Genomic DNA, 19,875 nt, shown 5'->3' on the forward strand with positions numbered 1-19,875 from the left:
CCGGCAACTGCCGCGACCACTGGAACAGTACTAGTCAATGTCATCCGAACGAGCCATCCTGGATTCCATGTGGATTCGACGTGCTCTGATTCCTTATATCATTCGAGCACGAGATAGTCATATATTTTGGAGCTACTCAATTGCCGCTGCGGGGGGAGATATCGACCCTGAAGGCCTGATAATTGACTTCATTGTCACGTTATGTACCGAGTCCATAAGCTTCGTACACGGCGTCTCATTGCGCTCTGCGCTAGCCTCAGAGTTTCGGCTTTGTTTCAACACCAATCTGCGCCTCCTGACCGCAGCTACGACGTGGGTGGCATAACCCTAACGGCGCCCTTCTTAACGATATCTCGGCTGTCCTTCTCATTATATCCTACAGCTCACCCTCACTTATCGTATGTGCGGACTATCAATGGCTGCCTACACTGGCGGAGAATGTTTCCATCGCAGGGATTCCTCTCCTTATTCTGGACGTCACACTCTTCCTCCATCGGAGTCCAGGTGATGATCGCTGTGTCAGCGATGCGGGCTGTCAAAATATTGACATGGAGCTCCTCACCTTTCGACTTGACCGCCGCACTCGTCCACCACACGCAATTGACCCCTGCTACTTTCCTGTGCATGCGTCGTGTGTCTGACCTAGACACGGATGGATGTCCAACAAAGCCAACAGAGACACGGCCCTCGACATGCGCACCCTAGCATTCGGAAAGTTGACATTTCTCTTTGGGTGATCGTTGCAGCATGCGCTGGATGGGCCGCACTCGTCATGTATATCTGGGACCACTTCCACATCTCGTATTTTTCCTCTAATCCGCTAACTACAAACGTGGCCAGTCCTTCAGAACGGGCAGTGGAATTACATCACGTATCATATGCCAAGTGTCGCTCTTGAGAGGTGGATTCTGCTCTTTGTCAACATTGCAGTCGTTCAGGGACCATTGGCGCTTGGGCTGCATTGCTAGGAGCTCGTCGTGAATGTCATTCGAGACGAAATACAGTAGAGATGCGCTACCGGAAAGAAAGGACTTGAAGTGGCGACGAACCCGCTGAAGCCGATTTTCATACATCCGCTCTGTCTCATGCTTTTCCTCACGAAGCCTTTCCTGCGTGAGTCATTCACGCCCAGTGTTTTGTTGTCAATGTTGTTGAACATTATCCCTGACGATCACAGACTGGATGTTTGGGCTTTCATTCACCATATCTGTCTCAGCCACGAGAACATAAGATATTTGCCGGTATACATGTACACCGCCCAGGTTCGCACTTGCTGCCCATGCAAAATTGCTACAACATTTTCACGCATCCTTGCAGATCTGGAACTTATGCATTGTGCTCCTTATATTTACCTGTCTTCAATTTCATCGCAGTGCACCGACCGTGTGGTCTCCAACCAGCTGCATATGGCCACCTTCAAACGCTCGCCAACCTCATAGACGAGTGGTCGCCTGTGATGTGGTGGGGACAGAAGGAGGAAGGAGTTCCGTGCTGTCATGTTGGTAGGGTACTTGCATACTCACGATGATGCTGCATTGACCCTTGAAAAGGGACAAGCGATCACCCGCTGCCGAATGTGAAGATGGACTGCGTTTATGCTGGTTCCAGTGCTGGCCCTGCTGGGTCTCTTGTACTCCTCTCGTGATAGGTACTTGCTTTGCATTTTGAGGGAAATTTCTTGACTTCTCTTTTCAAACAGAGGAGCTACATCCACGTCAGGCACACAACTAGCCATGCCGTCGAACGAGACATACAATTTTATGCTATTTGCTGTGTTGTACATCACTGAATGGAAGGTAGCTTGCTATGACCTGACGTTGATTACATAACGTCGTCTATCTAGGCGTGGGTGTACATAGCTCGACATCCCATTGTAAAGCTGAGGACGATTTTAGTAAATTATGTTTGACATTATAGAACGCAAACTCTTAAACTATACTTCTCTCATTCTATACCTACGATTTACATTGTAGGGACAGTCACTTTGTCACAGGTCGAACCACGCACTAGCTCATAGCAGAAACATTAAGTAATATGACCAGAGCATTGGCTGGTCTCAGCAACGGATGAAAAATATTTGGTGAGGATTACATGTTTCTATCTGTTAAGACATGCATTTGGAGAGCTTGAGAAAATAATGATTGATCTTGGCTCCGAATGGTGTCGAGGCGCCGAAAAGCCATACGTAACGCCGAGAATAGCCTTGTAGTGTTTTCTATGAAGTTTGATATCATAAGTTGGACCATTGCAAGCCCGACCCGAGGATCAGATTTCAATACTGCTGACCAGTGAAAAAAAAAATAGGGTTGGTTAGTTAATTTTATACTGCCAGTGAAGTAACATTATAGTTAGTATCATCTATACTCATCTATGGTCTGAACTTCGGAAGCCACGATGATCATCTACTTGCTATCCAGCTTCCGCTTCTCCCGCTCAGCACTAGCTTCTCTCCACTTCCTGCCTTTGTACAACACCAGTAAGATAATACAATTAGTAATGACCATCAACCCCGCCCAGAGGGTATACAAACCACCGTCGCCAATACTATCCTACACCAACCTCAGATACATGTTCCGTAAGCAATCATGACGTCGACTCACTTGTAGAGGCACAGCAATCTCAGTAGCAACAAAAGCAAACGAACCACGGAAAGAACTGTTGGTCGCTACTGCTGTCGATGAGCGACCAGTGTTTGCGTCGACGATGTATGCCAGCGTGCTCGCGTAGATCCATCTATCGCGGATGAGAGCAGAATACGGTGTGACACGAAAGATACATACATGGATAGGAATCCTACGAGGAAGAGCATCACACACATCGCAGCGACGTTGACCCGTTCTTGGCACACCCAACCGTATCCAATCACAGAAAGAGGTAACCACACCATGGCGACTTTTGTACTCTCGAGGCGCATCTGCACGAATTCGCGTTAGAGACAGGTTGAGCTGAGGATAGTGGGTCACCTCTGGAGAGCTGATCCCTCCGTTCGCCGCCTTTAGCCGAACAAGCGTCCGATCGGACCAACGTCCACCTAACATGCTGCCGGATATAGAGCCTGGGATAGATGCATCAGGAAGGTGTTCGTGGTTTGCTCGTGATTCGCCTACCAATACCATAGGCAAGTAAGACGAGGCCGGTCTTCAAAGCGTCGTAATTATAATGCATCGACAATGTTCTTGCGCATGTATACATAATGCTAAAGCAAAATGCATGAATTAAACCTGCGCAAGAGGGCATCAGATTTCTTCGAAACAACTTCAGCAAGGACCACCGAGGGTACTCACCTGATGCTATCAAGATAGCAACGTTGTTCTTACGGCTCATGACCGATAGGTATGGAGGGAAAGGGTTGACATCAAAAATGGACAGCTGTACTTCTCTGATGGCTGATGCTGGTATGACCGTCGGCTGTGCTTCAATGTCATTTGAACTCGTGTGGTCTTCTGCATTCACTTGTAATTCCTTCTCTGAGATATTGCTCGAGTCGTCCTTTGCCTCCGACGATTGTTGTTCTCGGAGCCTCCTCTTCAATACATCTTGGTACGTCGTACTCCTTTCCTTCCGGAAGGTGTCCTTGAACAAGAAAAGAAAAGCCAAAAATATTACACCTCCCCAGACGACTAGGAACCAGAAGATCGCCCGCCAGCTGAGGCCCTGTGTGAGTGCCCCACCGATAATCGACCCCAACGAGGGTCCGAGAAGAGGTGCCGCATAGAAGATACCCATCATTTTTCCTCGTTGATGCGGCTCGTATATATCGGCCAGAGTGGCAGCTCCAATAGTGAGAACTGCGCTCGCCCTACTCCATGTGAGCAAGGAATTAAGGGACTGAGGGGCTTCCCTACCCTGTGCCTTGCAGAATACGCATGCTAATCACAACCCCGATGGTTCCGGATACGGCCACGATCGCCGATCCGAGTGTAAACAGTACTAAGGAGAAAAGGTACACCGCCTGAGCTCGGCGATATTAACAAGTGGCACTCAGGACACAGAAATCCACACCTTGCGGCCCTTTATCTCGCTGATTGCGCTCCAAATCATAGGAAAAATGCCTTGAGCGAGAATATAAAGAGACAAGCTCAGGCTGATGTCCCCGCTACTGGTGTGTAATTGTTGCTCAATTTGAGCATTGGCGGCTGTCCTGGCTGTTCAGCCGATATTGCAATGGTATTAAGAAAATAACTCACGGTTTTGTATATTCGCGCACAAACCCGCGATCATGGATGCCCCAGATACGATGAACACTACAACGTTCTGCACGATGTGATCTATTAGCCTGTAGTTACACAATCAAGAGGGAAGAACACGCCTTTTTCGCGTTCGACCATATTCGAGGGTCATCTTCAACCACTGCATGCTCTATATCGAGCTTGACAGGTTCATTTGACGATTTTGAACCCGACATATGCGTTTGTGTGCTTGTCTCCTGGGATGTCATACTCTATCCCCAATAAAAAGAAGCTCTGACTGGGAATGGGAAAGGGAAAGGCAATAGCACGGGTGAACCCGCGGGTGTTACGAGCTCCACCCGCACCCATACCCGCCATATACCCGTACACGTGTACTCAAGGGTACCAACGGGTACAGGTTCTCCAAACGGGTATTGACGGGTTGCGCGGGTATCGCAGTAAACCCATGGGTATGCATTAAACCTCTACTATAAAACATGTATTAGTAACTACAAACAATATATAAGTCTTCGTCGTTGCCTCGGTAGTCAAAGCGGAAGGAGAGTAGATTCGCGTATTAGCCTCACCCAAGTTTTCGTTGTTGCCTCCGTGGTGAAAGTGGAAGGAGATTCCATTCGCCAGGTTGTTTAATGACATGGACCGATCTGTGTGACCGACCGGGAGTAAAACCAGTGCTTCCCTTCGACGTGCAATAGCCTGATCCAAGTCTTCGTCATGGCCTCGGTGATTAAAGCGGGTCAAGAGTTTATTCGCAAGGTCGTTTAATGACGAAGACCGATGTGTGTGACCGGCCGAGAGCAAAGCCAGTGGTTCCCTGTGAAACGCTATAGCCTTATCCAAGTCTTCGTCGTTGCCTCAGCGGCAAAAGCGGGAGGAGAGTGGAGCTGCGAGGCTATTTAATGACCCAGACCGATCTGTGTGACCGACTGGGAGCAAAGTCAGCGCTTCCCTGTGAAGTGCGATAGCCTCATCCAAGTTAAGCGCAAGAGAACGGAGATGCTTCGTAGTAAGAATATGAAAAATGATAAGAAGTTAAAACATACTTTGAGTCTCAGTGTCACTAGCACTGGTCCCCTGCAACTCCCGCATGGCCTATGATGATAGATGAACTCTAGTAGTACAAGTAAAAGCAATTTTAATGAGAATGAATGCGATGTTGAACAAGACCAAGCGCGGTAAACAAAGTCACATGATATACCCGCGCGGGTACACGGGTCATGGGTCTTGAAAGTCAGACCCATACCTGTACCCGTGCCAATGCCTAGAAAGGGACTAGGTAGGGTGATAGTCAGGAAAGTGTCCGTAGAACCGTAAACAAGAGAGCTCACCTCAGTCTTCGAGCGCCGATCCTGTCTGTGAGCCGGGAGATGGCGTGGATATCTGCCCCACCTGCTTTTGCGCTGGCAAAGAGTTCGTCAAACACAAAGCAGGTCATAGCCACCACGAATATCTGACTCCCTTTTGGGATGGCTGCCTCCTCTCATAGAGTTATGCCGTTCGCGAACGTGAGCACAGGAACAGAGGGAGATGACGACGAGCGGTGTCCGTCGTTTGGTTTTCACAAGGTATGTCGCGGTGTGCTTGCGTGGCACTGTCATGACGCTCAAACAATTTCAGTTCAACTCTGCAATGGAACATCAATGCAGACCCATACATTAGGGTTCGGGAATGCATGCATGCTGCACTCCGAACCCTAAAGTGTGATCACAAATGTGGAAAAGTCTTCCTCTAGCTCATACTCAACTAATCTCGTGTCCGCCACCGAGTGCCCATCAGGATAAAGTTTGAAAGGTGAAGGACTCACATCTGATTGGCCCGCCGCCAGAATATATACTCATGCGCATTGAATTCTGTGTGCCCGCCGCTGACTGACTCAATCGTCCTCAGGCCTCAGGATGTATTCAGGATGCCTCTGCGGTGATATCAATGGTTACCAGGATGTTTTCCGGAAATTTCTGGATATTGGGAATTTGCTGACCCGTTCATTCGGGACGTCCAGGACGTCGGGGACAGGCAGACACGGCACGGACGGACGGACGACCCGACCTTTCGAGATTTCCGGTTTCTACAGCTTGTGGGTCTCTCTTGCTGTTGAAGATCTCACCCATCGCTTTCTCGGAGCGCCTACGTGAGGGAGTTCACTGGCCTCACTGGCGACAGTACATGCCCGAGCACAAGAGATGAAGAAATAAAATATGTAGCGGGGGTTTATGAAGACCAACTGCGCAAGGACCACCTTCCAGATTTAGCAACATGTTGTTTGGTTTATCTAGTTGATTCTGTCTTTCACTAAACATTCGATCGAGTCTGTCACTGACACCACAGGGCGTCACTTCATAGAGGCTCAAGCATAGACTCAGGATATGCTAACCTCAAGCATGCAAATATTCTGCCCGTTTGTGGTTCTACGCACGGCTTCGGCCCATTTTCAGCGATAGTCGGTCCTCGGGTGGAGAATGGTACCTTGACAGTCTATCTGGGGCGTCAAGGTGCGGCTCTTACTGTCCTTAGACGATTCCAGCTGGTAAGTACTCTTCGTGTATTCTAGGTAGACCACAAAACTAATGAAAACTTATCCAAGAGATATTATTTCTCATAGCTGGTCTGCAATATTGTATGTGATCCTGCGCGTTCTCAGAAGAGTCTGATATGAAGGTGGTTTCCGTAAACATTCATGCGTCTAAATCCCAATAATAGAGTGAGTAGAGGCATCCGGTTCCATGCTGCAGCGATATACTGACGATACAATCAGGATTATCCCAATTATTATCAGTCAATCACACATCTGATTGCCTTGTCCACACCTCAAAAGCGAGGTAACACTGGATAATACAAAAGTATTACGCACTACAAAGAGGACTGGGAGCTCATGTTCAACAACGCACGGACGTATAATCAGGAGGGTTTGTGGGTATACATAGACGCTGAGGAGATGGAAAAGTGTTCCATAGCACTTTGGAGAGTGTTACTGCAGAGACGGGGCTACCTGGCGCGTCACCAGCTCTGGGTGGACCCTCAAGCTCTGCAGCATACGACGACTCTGCGCTTAGGTCTATGGATGAAGATGAGCGCCCGCGGCGGGGCAGGGCTCGGAGTGCTGGTCGCAAACAGGTGATCAGCGATGATGAATACCTGACGCTCAGTGTTGATGAGTAGATATACCATTCTTTGTCTTTTGTGCGTTTTGTTCTTGCCTGCATGTTTATGACAGCATCCTTTTGTGGGGTATTTGTATTGATACACGATATTACATATGTATGAGACTACTTGAATCAGAATGGTACCACCACCAGGATCCAGTCGATGATGATTTGAATTTGAACCCTTCAAGGATATGTCGTTGTGGGAATGCGATATCATGATAGAACGCCACTCCAGCTTCGCGGGTACTCAATATTCAATATTCAATGTTCAACGTTCAATGTTCAGCAATTTGGTAAACGTTCATGCATCATGCACATGGCTTGGACGACTTGGACTCCAATACAGCTTTCCCCCGCCTCCGACACGTCACATCGTGATGTGCCATCAAGGTTTATTGAATATGGTTGACGGTACGCGTACTAGTAGTATGTTGTCTGGGATTCAACGTTCAACGTTCAACCTTGACATTTTCCGAGTCGAATTTTGATTAGTACTTACCCTAAACAGTTACTGTGCAACTTGCAGCCTCGTGCCCTCCAGCTAGTCGGACCTGTAGCAGATAAGCGCTCACTTATCTTTCCAACTTACCTGCAAAGTTCAACGTTCAACCACGAGCCATCTATCGACTTTGAATATAATCGCAATCAATCGTCCATTCCATCTCAAACATCCTGTGATATCTTTGTTGTTTGATCATTTTACCATCACCACTTGAACCCTTTTGACGTCAAACAAAGCTACAGCTTAGACATCGATTCCTCGACTTGTCCTATTCCAACTTCCCGTCTTGTGTCACATTCTATCATCAATATCCGTTGACAAGTGACCGGTATTGATGTAAATATATCCTTACCTCCTTACCTCTCTAGCCTGACATGAATGACAGTTCTTGGCTAGCTTCTAGCAATGGCCGAAGGAACTTGGGAGAAGCTGTCCCAGGTCGCTGTCCTGGGCGCTGAATATGACTCCCCTGAACGCCAGCCCCATCCGAAATGTTTGAAAGGTACCCGAGTGGACCTTCTCGAATTCATCCACGGACGGTTGAACAAGCGAGAGAAGAGTCAAATAATTTGGCTGCATGGGACGGCAGGCGTCGGAAAGTCTGCTGTGGCATTCACTGTAGCTGAAAGAATGAAAAGTCTGAAAATGACAGAGGAGACGAAAATTGAAACAAGGCTCGCGGGGACATTTTTTTTCTCGCGCAAGCACACGAAACGCAGCACAACCGGTCATTTCTTTGCCACGCTTGCTTACCAGCTTGCGAGCAATTTTCCCAGCGTCAGGAACGACGTGAACAGAGCCGTCCGCGAGAATCCTGCAGTTCTAGACTCCAGCAAGTCTCTTCGTGACCAGATGAAGGCGTTATTTCGCCAACCTCTTTGGCACCTGCAACTCAGGTTACGCGACTGTCCGCCTCCGGTCTTTGTCATTGATGCCCTTGATGAATGCAAACCTGAAACTATCCCCGACCTCATCTCCCTCCTCGGGGAAGCTCTTCGTGATCCTGAACTTCCCATGATCCACATTCTGCTCACGAGTCGCTTGGAAGAGCATATACGTAAAGCCATTCAAACAGAAGAGATGTGCGCACTGGTATACGAGATACCAGTGCACACTTCTGGGGAAGGCATTTCTCGCACCATTTCGTTAGATGGCGAAGATGTTGACAATGACATCTATGTCTTCTTACAGCATTCCTTCATGGAGTTGCAAAGTCGTCATCCTGATTTCCCTCAGCCCACTGAGGATAATCTTACGCGATTGGCGAACCGAGCTGGTAGACGTTTCATCATAGCATCTACAATGATGAAGTTCGTCGATGACGGATACAATGACCCCCGGGAGCGCCTTGAACTCATGCTCGATCTAACCAATAAACTGCTACCTGGGACAGAAGTGTACGAGCTATACAACCGCATCCTCTCCACCTGTTCGAACCCCAATCGGGCATACCAGCACTTGTCCATTGTTGCTGCCCTTGCAGACCCTCTGCCAATCTCACTGATCTCGAAGCTCCTTGGTCCTGGTCAAGGCAGTGATGTCGCAACCGTACTAGTACAGCTACGGTCTTTCATAGATATCCCCGTTGACAGCAGTCATCCCATAAATATCTACCACTCATCCATTCGAGACTATGTTTCAGACTTCTCAAACTGCAACCTCTCTGGATTACAACCCGTCATAGCACCACATTCCCAACTCGCTTATTCCTCTTTCTGCTTGATGATCCAAGATATTCCAGAGCGCACTGATTTGATGGATGCGCTCTCAGAATTGAGGTCACAGGATCAGGCTATGCAACCCCTCGACCCCCGGGACCTGCAACAATCGTTAGCCTTCATTGTTGAGCCACCAGAGCCGTTGCAGGTTCTCATGGGCCTGTTATGGCTTCGGGGAGCTCGCGGGTCTGGTCTGCGGTCCTGGCTAAGGACTTTGGATGGACGTGCATGGCTACAGACCCAATATGGGGAAGACTATTTGCGGACACAGAAGGGAGAAGACTGGCTGCAGACCTTGGACGGGGGGCATTGGCTGCAGACCCACACAGGAGACACTTGGTTACGGACCGAGAGGGGGCGAGGGTGGCTGCAGAGTAGGCCAGGGTGGCTGTGGACTCAAAGACGGCGACAAGTCACTGGAGACCCTGGCGAGTACGTGCCATTGGATACTTGGAGCGGACAAGACTCGCTGGAGACCATCAACGGGCAAGTCTGGCTGCAGACCCAGACTGGACGAGAATGGTTGCAGACCCAGACTGGGGGAGAGTGGCTGCAGAGCCGACGCGGGGAAGAGTGGCTTCAGACCTCTACCGGACAAATGTGGCTGCAACAGACACCAGGTGGCAGAGAATGGCTACAGACACAGAGGGGGCGAGAGTGGCTGCAGACCCAGAGCGGCCAAGAATGGCTGCAGACCCCAAGTGGCAGAGAATGGCTACAGACCTATGGTAGTGAGTGGCTGGACACCAAGGCCACTGAAAACTGGAAACAATTGCTGGATGAGGATATGAGCCGACAATTTGTGGGCAAGCAAAAATGGTTGGAGACCAAAAGCGGGCGACAATGGTTAGAGACCAGAAGCGGGAGGGAGTGGCTGGAGACACCGTACGGGGAGGGATGGCTAGTGACAGAGAGCAGGAGAGTGTGGATGGAGACAGAGAGCGGGAGGGAGTGGTTGGAGACAGAGAGCGGGAGGGTGTGGCTGGAGGCAGAGAGCGGAAGGGTGTGGCTGGAGACAGAGAGCGGGAGGGTGTGGCTAGAGACACAGCATGGGATGGTATGGCTAGAGACAAAAAGCGGGACGGAGTGGCTGGAGACACAGAGCGGGAGGGTGTGGATAAAGACGCAGAGCGGGAAGTTGTGGATGAATGCACAGAATGGGAAGCTGTGGCTGAAGACACCGAGCTGGAGGGTGTGGCTGAAGACACCGAACTGGAGGATGTGGCTGACGACATTGCATGGGAGGGAGTGGCTGAAGACACCGAGCGGGAGAGTGTGGCTGGAGGCACCGAGCGGAAGAGAGTGGCTGGGGACATCGAACGGGAAAGAGTGGCTGATGGCACCGAGCGGGAGAGTGTGGCTGGAGACACCGAGCGGGAGAGTGTGGCTGGAGACACCGAGCGGGAGAGCGTGGCTGGAGACACCGAGCGGGAGAGCGTGGCTGGAGGCACCGAGCGGAAGAGAGTGGCTGGAGGCACCGAGCGAGAGAGAGTGGTTGAGGACACCGAACAGGAAAGAGTGGCTGGGGACATCAAGCGGGAGAGCGTGGCTGGGGACACCGAGCGGGAGAGTGTGGCTGGAGACACCGAGCGGGAGAGCGTGGCTAGAGGCACCGAGCGGAAGAGAGTGGCTGGAGGCACCGAGCGAGAGAGAGTGGTTGGGGACACCGAACGGGAAAGAGTGGCTGGGGACATCAAGCGGGAGAGCGTGGCTGGGGACACCGAGCGGGAGAGAGTGGCTGGGGACACAGCACGGGAGACTGCAGACTCCAATCAGACATGCATGGCTGCGCACCTTCCACGGACGAGAGTGGCTCCTGACATCAAATGGGCAAGAGTGGCTGGGGACACCGAGCGGGAGAGAGTGGCTGGGGACACAGCACGGGAGACTGCAGACTCCAATCAGACATGCATGGCTGCGCACCTTCCACGGACGAGAGTGGCTCCTGACACCAAATGGGCAAGAGTGGCTACTGACCCGGAGCGCGCAAGAGTGGCTCCTGACCCCAGGGGCCATCAGTAAACCGGTGAGTTCTTGCTGGGGATTATGCTGATTATGGTGCTTTTACATGGTCATATATTGCTTTATATCACTTTATATTACAATGTGACGAAAACCTTTCCTATATATTACGATATATAACGATATATGACGATATCTTCTTCTCACAGGTTCTCTGATGGCCCCGCCCGCCCGCCAGGAGGGCGAGAATGGCTGTATACTCTGGCCGGACGAGAGTGGTTGCAGACCCCAGGTGGACTGCAGACTGAACATGGTCAAGAATGGCTACAGACAAAGAGTGGACAGGAGTGGCTGCAGACCATGTGCGGACGAAAGTGGCTGCAGACTGAGAGTGGACGAGGGTGGCTTAAGACATCCCATGGACAAGCATGGCAGTTGACTCCTACGGCGTCTGTCTGGGTGACAATGGAAGACTTCTCGAACACGTTGGAAACAATCAGCGAGTGCACAATTATCCCAGAATTCCATTTGCCGCCAGCTTTTCAAGCAATCCGGGAGTTTAAGAACTTACCAGATTTCTTGATGTTTCCGGCGTTCCTGGCCTTAAGGCCTCAGGATCATTCCACCTCCACATCCCTGCAAGATTGTCCAGACATCGAGGTCATCCATACTATGACCGCATTCACGATTTTCGCAACCGAGGCACGGGAGCAAAGTCAATCATCTTCTGACGCTCTGAAGTACGCATGCCAAAACTGGGTCTTCCATCTCTCGCGAGCTCCGAGTCCAATGGACCATAGGCTCACCTGTGCATTCAAGCTCTTCTGGGATCGCCATCTCCTCTCCTGGCTTGAAATGCAGTGGTGCTTGAAGGGCCTGCGGTCCTGTCTCCTTGTGTTATCGGAAGGACAGAAACTTGCAGAGGTGTGTTCTCGATGATTTTCGTATATTCAGCACCTAACCTGCCCAAAAAGGAACGTCTCGTTGAAGCTACAGAGTCTCAGTCTCGGGTTTGAAACTGTCCAATTTACTATGCACTGGATGTCTTGCTGTCTCTTGTTATTCCGCATTGATATTTTTCTTTCATGTCGCCTGTGTATTTTCGGACTTTGGAATTTTGCGTCGGTGTTCCCACTGGTTGATCGTGAAGTATACTTAATGTCATGAAAAGAGGTTTACATCAGAACGATCAGTCGTAACGTTCATGATGAATGATATGATTGGTAGGCGCTGTATTTCGCTTCATATCATCTGTTTCTGATGTCAGTCACACTGTCACAGGTTCCAGGGCGAGTAGTACTTGTGAGTCCTCCCTACAAATAACCGTTAATCTTACTATGTAGTACTAGTGAAGATGTCGGTCGATCATAGTGATTGGTTTACCTTCACGAGTCAATATCGTGTCTGTGAGCTTTGGGAATAGCCGTGCGGCGCGGTGACTTCTAGGAATTTTGACGAGTCATTGGACCAAGCCCGACTCAAGGATCAGCACTTTCGATTTCAATGGACGACCATGAAGTGGCTCATCAACTTGAACGCTAACAAGGTCGCTGGCAGTTGCTGTATTAATGAATTTCATATCGATGACAGTTGACTGCGCGACATCGATATATGTACATGCATCAACTTGAACTGACGGCAAACGAGCCTTACTAATTCTATGCTACCAGTGACACAGTAATGTTATAGTTATCGTTAGTATCATCTATCTATCTATATATCTATCTGTGCGCTTGACGTCTATCGATCATTGTTCTCTACATATTCCTGTGTTGAGCTCCACCTGTGTCTGCTTATGCCACCACATTCAACGGATCTGAGTCAAGGACTCACGTTCGAGAATGCGGTACTGGACCTCCGTACAGGTTCGTTCGCGCACGGACAGCTTTACACTGCGCTATCCAAAGTGCGATGTCGGCGTGGCATTCGCGCGCTATTTCCTTCAGAGGGTGAGGAGAAGACAACGGCGAACGTAGTATACAGACAACTGTTATTGCGAAGGCGACCGGTCCGCTTGTACTCATCTATGATCTGAGCCATGATGATCGTCTACTTGCCATCCAACTTCCGCTTCTCCCGCTCAGCACTAGCTTCTCTCCACGTCTTGCCTTTATACAACACCAGTAAGATAATACAATTAGTAATGACCATCAACCCCGCCCAGAGGGTATACAAACCACCGTCGCCAATACTATCCTAAAACCAACCTCAGATACGTTGTTCCGCAAGCTATTATGTATGGCATCGACTCACTTGTAGAGGCACAGCAATCTCAGTAGCAACAAAAGCAAACAGACCACGAAAAGAAGCGTTGGTCGCTACTGCCGTCGATGAGCGACCAGTGTTTGCATCGACGATGTATGCCAGGGTGCTCGCGTAGATCCATCTATCGCGGATGAGAGCAAAAGACGGTGTGAAAGGAAAGAAACATACATGGATAAAAACCCTGCAAGGAAGAGCATCACGCACATCGCAGCGACGTTGACCCGTTCTTGGCACACCCAACCGTATCCAATCACGGAAAGAGGTAACCATACCATGGCGACTTTTGTGCTCTCGAGGCGCATCTGAACCAATTCGCGTTAGAGACAGGTTGAGCTGAGGATAGTGGGTCACCTCTGGAAAGCTGATCCCTCCGTTCGCTGCCTTTAGCCGAGCAAGCGTCCGATCAGACCAACGTCCACCTAACATGCTGCCGGATATAGAGCCTGGGATAGATGCTTCAGGAAGGTGTTCGTGGTTTGCTCGTGATTCGCTTACCAATACCATAGGCGAGTAAGACGAGGCCGGTCTTCAAAGCGTCGTAATTATAGTACATCGACAAAGTTCTTGCGCATGTATACATAATGCTAAAGCTGAATGCAAAAATTAAAGCTCATACAAGAGGGCATCAGATTTCACTTCAGCAAGGACCACTGAGGGTACTCACCTGATGCTATCAAGATAGCAATGTTGTTCCTACGGCTGATGACCGATAGGTATGGAGGGAAAGGGTTGACATCAGCAATGGACAGCTGTACTTCTCTGATGGCTGATGCTGGTATGACCGTCGGCTGTGCTTCAATGTCATTTGAACTCGTGTGGTCTTCGTCATTCACTTGTGATTCCTTCTCTGAGATATTTCTCGAGCCGTCCTCTGCTTCCGACGACTGTTGTTCTCGGAGCCTCTTCCTCAATACATCTTGGTACGTCATACTCCTTTCCTTCCGGAAGGTGTCCTTGAATAAGAAAAGGAATGCCAAAAACATTAAACTTCCCCAGATGGCTAGGAACCAGAAGATCGCCTGCCAGCCGAGGCCCTGTGCGAGTGCACCACCGATAATCGACCCCAACGAGGGACCGACGAGAGGTGCAGAATAGTAGATACCCATCATTTTTCCTCGTTGATGCGGCTCGTATATATCGGCCAGAGTGCTAGCTCCAATAGTGAGAACTGCGCTTGCCCTACTTCATGTGAGCAAGGAATTAAGGGACTGAGGGACTTCCCTACCCTATGCTTTGCAGAATACGCATACTGATCACGAAACCAATTGTTCTGGATACGGCCACGATCACCGATCCGAGTGTAAACAATACTAAGGAGAAAAGGTACACCGTCTGAGCTCGGCGATATTAACAAGTGGCCCTCAAGAAACAGAAATCCAAACCTTGCGGCCCTTTATCTCGCTGATTGCGCTCCAAATCATAGGAAAACTGCCTTGAATGAGAATGGAAAGAGACAAACTCAGGCTGATGTCCCCACTACTGGTGTGTAACTGTTGCTCAATTTGAGCATTGGCGGCTATCCTCCGGCTGTTCAGCCGATATTGCAATGGTATTAAGAAAACAACTCACGGTTTTGTATATTCGCGCACAAACCTGAGATCATCGATGCTCCAGATATGATGAACACTACAACGTTCTGTACGATGTGATCTATCAGCCTGTAGTTACAAAATCAAGAGGGAAGGACACACCTTTTTCGTGTCTGACCATATTCGAGGATCATCTTCAACCACTGCATGCTCTATATCGAGCTTGATAGCTTCATTTGACGATTTTGGACTCAAAACATGCGTTTGGGTGTTTGTATCCTGGGATTTCATACTGTCTCAAATAAAGAGATGCTCGAACTAGGAACGAGAAATAGTCAGGAAGGTATCCGTAGAACCGTAAATAAGTGAGCTCACCTCAGTCTCGCCTCGAAAGATTGAGGGTGACTATTTTAGAGGAGAGAACTTAATACGCTGATTGAGACGGAGAATAAAAGGTGAACGTGAGTATGAGGCGTGCAACGAGGAGTGATCGCATATGTAAAAGAAAAGGGTGAGTACGTACGGAGAGTGACGTCGAGCGTCATATTTTAATACTCTCAATTTCCGTAGGCGACAGAGTCTTACTCTGGCTTTCTGCCATAGCGTAAAAAGTTATCCGATGCGGAAACTGAAGATGAGAGCGCATGATAACATAGATGATTCAACAATGAAGCGGGCGACAAAAGCACATATTTTTTGCCGGCGCCGTAGATCAAAAACAACCCCAACTATAGTGTCAGTGTGTCGGACGACGAGGCCGATTAAGTGGCACGGCTATAGCCTATAGAACCTTGTCTTCATTCTGTCTATCGGATAGCCACTGCGAGTAAGACCCCTAAACGACCAGCTTGGGTTATCGAGGGTTACAGCGGTGACCTTCAGGATCGCAATCATCCAGGATTTCTATCAGAGAAAACCATCCAAGTCATGAGTCGACCCTGTTATCTGTCCATACAGGACGTACATTCGATTATCAACTTACTAAGTGTGCACTAGCCTCAAGTATCACATGTCGATTATCAGGGAACCGATGAGTCTTTCAGGGTGCGTTACGTTGATTGCAGGGCGTTTATGTCGCGATATATTGCTTGTAGTGATGAAGATAAAGGGAAAGGCTCTGCACATATTGTCATGTGGTGGTATATAAAAGATATAACTTTCTCACCAGGACTGTCCTCTGATTGGCATTCTGTTAAAACGCGTTACGAGAGGGAGATTGATCAGAAGGAACTGTATTCCTTCGTCTGAATCTGGCTAGGGAGTTGAAGCGACTTCGGCCCTAGTCGGAATTGTGAGTCAACGAATAATTATCATCAAAGTGGGTAGATAGGAATATTGGCCAGGACACTTGCGATGAAACACTTGCAGATGGACTGACCAAAATTTAGATCTGCAAATGTGGCAGCTGCACACTACGTATTATTGAATTTGTAGTGACATGACTGATTGTGCATAAGTAGCTGGCACGGACAAGGACTGGACAGCCTAGTCTGGACTAGCAGGGCCTTTCAGTCGGAGTTTCTATCGGCCATGCTGCCACCTGGCCCTGGATCACTAGCACTCGTCGAAGCTCCAACACTCCAACATATCTCATTTGTCGACCTTACAAGTTTCATGCGCTGCGCTAGCTTACTGAAGGATGCATATGCTTGGCCGCAGAGCATGAATACAGTGTCGCAAATTTCCTAAAGTGGTTGCAATGAGGTATTCTTGGAACGAATTTGCAAGGAATCTTGCTATATTTCAATATATTGCAATAATATGGCAACCAAATTGCAACGTGCCTTACCATTGCAAGGCCCGTTGCAATCTGTTGCAATGCCATTTTAACCACATTTCTATGGCAATTTTAAGTACGACTCTATTATTTAAACCCATTTCAAAGGCCATTTTCCCTTTGAACCTTGAAATGCCTTACAAGGTGTTGAAATCTAAATTAGGAATTTCTGACAAGTATCATAATGGGACGGGACGGGACTTCGAAGGCGCTCAGCATCACATCCTATGTAATGCGTTTAGATGCCATCAGGGCCGTTGAGGAGACTTAACCTCGAGTTCAAGTTTGTCATATGGAAAGATATTCTGTGCATTGACAAAACAATAACATCAAGTACATTGTTACAGACTATGTACAATACCATCCACTATGCGCAGATTCTTGAATTCGCTCCACTCCATTTTGCAAACAGAGTATCACAGCGAAAGGGTTTGCAAAAATTGCTGGAAGCCGAAGCTAACAGACGGGTTCGGATGTGTAATTTGCAATCAGCAAAAGACTGTGCCTCGGTAAAGACCTCACTGGCGACAGTACATGCCCGAGCACAAGAGATGAAGAAATAAAATGCAGAGCGGGGGTTTATAAAGGTCAACTGGCCCGCGCACGGACCTCCTTCCAGATTTAGCAACATGTGTGTGGTATTACCCATTTTAGCAGGCAAGTATGGATGCGTGTATAACACAGTTATGCATGTATTGAACATGTCATAGTCTAAGCGCAGACCACGCCCCATCCTTTCCACTCGGTTCTACCCTCCTGGATATCAAGAATCTTTTTCCGAATGGCCGTGCCAACTGGGCCCATCCCATCCCCAGGAATTACGATGTCCTTACCCTCATACCCAATTCTATTGCAAGGTCCAACAATGACCGCTGTGCCTATCACTAACGCTTCAAGCAGTTTGCCCTCGGACGACCATTTGGCGAGGTCACTCATGGTATACACCATTTCTTGTGGGTGTAAGCGCACTGAGATTTCTTTGTGGAATTCTGGATCGCTTGCAAGGGCAAGACATGATGCTCTAGTCACTCCAGGTAGAATAGTACCGTCCAGAGGCGCGGTGATAAGGTCCACGCCTTCAACCAATGAGTTCATTTATATATAAAATCATGTCCAATTCAAACTCACCGTCCTCATCGTCCCTCTTGACTACAACGAAGAAGTTCATCGCTCCAGCCTCTGTGACTCTTCTGTCTTCACCAAACAACCAAAGGATTTGATCGTAACCTTTCTCTGCAGCAGCGCGTTGGGGTAGGAAGCCAGGTGAGTAGTTGCCAGCAACTTTGTGTCCTCCAGTTCCACCCGGCCACGCGCGCACATTTTCACTGACTGCGAGAAGAGAAACAGGCTTCGCAAAGTATGGCCCAGTTGGCGATGCAAGAATGTAAAGAATCGCATGGTCAGACGCCGTCACTCCCAAACCTACATGCCAATCAGGTGAATACTTGTGCATCATCAACTTATTTCACGAACCTGGGCGGGTTGCGATGACGGTAGGACGGATATACAAACTATATCCCGATTCTTTGGGTATCCAGCGCCTTTCAACATTCACAAGACGCTTTATAAGTTCCAAAACGACATCTCCGTCGATGGGCTGCATAGGGCAACGAAGTCAGAGACACTCCTTGCATGAACGTCATGGTACTCACGGGAAGAGCGAGACGTGCACAAGATTTCTCCATTCGACGCATATTCATATCTGGGCGGAACAAACGTGCCTTACCGTCAGGCCCCAGGTAAGCCTTCATACCTTCAAAGACATTTCCGCCGTACTGGAAGCACGAGCATTGAGGATCAAGTGTGATGGGCCCATAGGGCTTGACCTCAGGCGCAGACCACCCTAGTTCAGGATCATAAGTTGCAACGATCATGTGGTCCGAGAATGACTGGTATCATTATCGTTGAGCGACATGAACATGATTGTCAGGAGTACTTGCTCACCTGGCCGAAACGTAATGTCTCGATGGGTTGCAGGGGCTTCAATGTCTTTGCGAGCGTCATACTCAGCTTAGATGCCTGTAACAGCGATGGAATTATACATGAGTACGTTCAGCAGGCGACACACTCACATCGAGTGCAGCAGGACTTCCCAGGTTGGCAGAGTCTCTCGTTTGGCCCGAGGCTGGAGAAGCGACGCTGTTTCTGTTACCCATGGCTATTGTGACCAAAGGGAAAATAGGCGGGATCAGTTCGACCCATATTCTTATAAGTACACTGACAGCATGATTAGGAAGAATAATGACTCGATCAACGTCGCCTCACAAAAGTCTCAAACTATAAATGTATGATCGGATCGGAGATCGTCCTTGCATGCGACCCAAGGCAAGACCCCTGGTACTCCCCAGCGTTGTACGCCAGCACCTGTTGTCCAAATGAGTCTCGAAGTCGCTCATACTATCGGAGAAATTATGTGTCATGGCCAAGACCAGCGTCCTCGAATGGTCACGAAGACCTAACTGTGGACGTGAGGCGATATTCATGTGACCAATGGGCACTTGGTGAGCGCAAGAGGCCGCTGGCATATCCCAATCCGAACGTCTATAAGACTCGTTGGCTTGTGCCACGTCGGATGCTCTGCACAACGTGCAGATATTTTCCTACAACAGTACTGACATTGTGCCGAGTGATATCGGCATCATACGTCGATCTTGTATCAACGTGCAATGCTTGGAAGTCCGTTGGTAACCTTGTGGAGCAAGTGACTGTGGACTTCATCGATACACGTGAATAACACAGATACTTGCTACAAGAAAGTTTGTTGGGAACGGTGGGCTTGTCTAGATACA

The 19,875-nt window shown here is 49.0% G+C and overlaps 7 protein-coding genes across 7 annotated transcripts; 3 read left to right on the plus strand and 4 right to left on the minus strand.

Moving 5' to 3' along the window:
- Positions 1-32: 32 nt before the first annotated feature.
- Positions 33-967, plus strand: F5891DRAFT_25563 (uncharacterized protein). Its single transcript, XM_041371100.1, has one exon. It carries the CDS (start codon positions 202-204, stop codon positions 703-705), a length of 504 nt encoding a protein of 167 aa, XP_041234317.1. The 5' UTR covers positions 33-201; the 3' UTR covers positions 706-967.
- A 1,435-nt stretch (positions 968-2,402) lies between these two features.
- On the minus strand, positions 2,403-4,438 carry F5891DRAFT_1124395 (vacuolar DHA amino acid exporter; the record flags this gene model as incomplete). The annotated part of the gene is made up of 10 exons (XM_041363886.1): positions 2,403-2,549; positions 2,601-2,733; positions 2,781-2,914; positions 2,964-3,055; positions 3,108-3,221; positions 3,285-3,799; positions 3,846-3,952; positions 4,003-4,136; positions 4,188-4,254; positions 4,310-4,438. The coding sequence occupies 10 exons, from the start codon at positions 4,436-4,438 to the stop codon at positions 2,403-2,405; spliced, it is 1,572 nt and encodes a 523-aa protein (XP_041234318.1).
- A 342-nt stretch (positions 4,439-4,780) lies between these two features.
- F5891DRAFT_25933 (uncharacterized protein) lies at positions 4,781-5,794 on the minus strand. The gene is made up of 3 exons (XM_041371113.1): positions 5,519-5,794; positions 5,234-5,462; positions 4,781-5,189 (listed from the first exon to the last, which is right to left on the minus strand). The coding sequence occupies exons 1-3, from the start codon at positions 5,623-5,625 to the stop codon at positions 5,046-5,048; spliced, it is 480 nt and encodes a 159-aa protein (XP_041234319.1). The 5' UTR covers positions 5,626-5,794; the 3' UTR covers positions 4,781-5,045.
- A 1,265-nt stretch (positions 5,795-7,059) lies between these two features.
- On the plus strand, positions 7,060-7,346 carry F5891DRAFT_1180289 (uncharacterized protein; the record flags this gene model as incomplete). The annotated part of the gene is made up of 2 exons (XM_041365904.1): positions 7,060-7,093; positions 7,132-7,346. 2 exons carry the CDS (start codon positions 7,060-7,062, stop codon positions 7,344-7,346), a joined length of 249 nt encoding a protein of 82 aa, XP_041234320.1.
- Positions 7,347-8,240: 894 nt separating this feature from the next.
- On the plus strand, positions 8,241-12,812 carry F5891DRAFT_974071 (uncharacterized protein; the record flags this gene model as incomplete). The annotated part of the gene is given in 4 exon segments (XM_041376408.1): positions 8,241-9,985; positions 10,405-11,287; positions 12,743-12,777; positions 12,797-12,812. The coding sequence occupies 4 exon segments, from the start codon at positions 8,241-8,243 to the stop codon at positions 12,810-12,812; spliced, it is 2,679 nt and encodes an 892-aa protein (XP_041234321.1).
- A 745-nt stretch (positions 12,813-13,557) lies between these two features.
- On the minus strand, positions 13,558-15,934 carry F5891DRAFT_25797 (vacuolar DHA amino acid exporter). Its single transcript, XM_041371112.1, has 11 exons — positions 15,685-15,934; positions 15,472-15,627; positions 15,350-15,416; positions 15,163-15,296; positions 15,006-15,112; positions 14,445-14,959; positions 14,276-14,389; positions 14,132-14,223; positions 13,949-14,082; positions 13,769-13,901; positions 13,558-13,711 (listed from the first exon to the last, which is right to left on the minus strand). Exons 2-11 carry the CDS (start codon positions 15,598-15,600, stop codon positions 13,565-13,567), a joined length of 1,572 nt encoding a protein of 523 aa, XP_041234322.1. The 5' UTR covers positions 15,601-15,627; positions 15,685-15,934; the 3' UTR covers positions 13,558-13,564.
- Positions 15,935-17,797: 1,863 nt separating this feature from the next.
- Positions 17,798-19,242, minus strand: F5891DRAFT_1180292 (aminotransferase; the record flags this gene model as incomplete). Its single annotated transcript, XM_041365905.1, has 6 exons — positions 17,798-18,162; positions 18,215-18,508; positions 18,560-18,683; positions 18,739-18,975; positions 19,031-19,105; positions 19,159-19,242. The coding sequence occupies 6 exons, from the start codon at positions 19,240-19,242 to the stop codon at positions 17,798-17,800; spliced, it is 1,179 nt and encodes a 392-aa protein (XP_041234323.1).
- Positions 19,243-19,875: the final 633 nt, after the last annotated feature.

This window comes from Suillus fuscotomentosus, assembly GCF_016647785.1.
Source record: "Suillus fuscotomentosus strain FC203 chromosome Unknown F5891scaffold_1, whole genome shotgun sequence".
In the NCBI taxonomy this organism is placed as follows: domain Eukaryota; kingdom Fungi; phylum Basidiomycota; class Agaricomycetes; order Boletales; family Suillaceae; genus Suillus; species Suillus fuscotomentosus.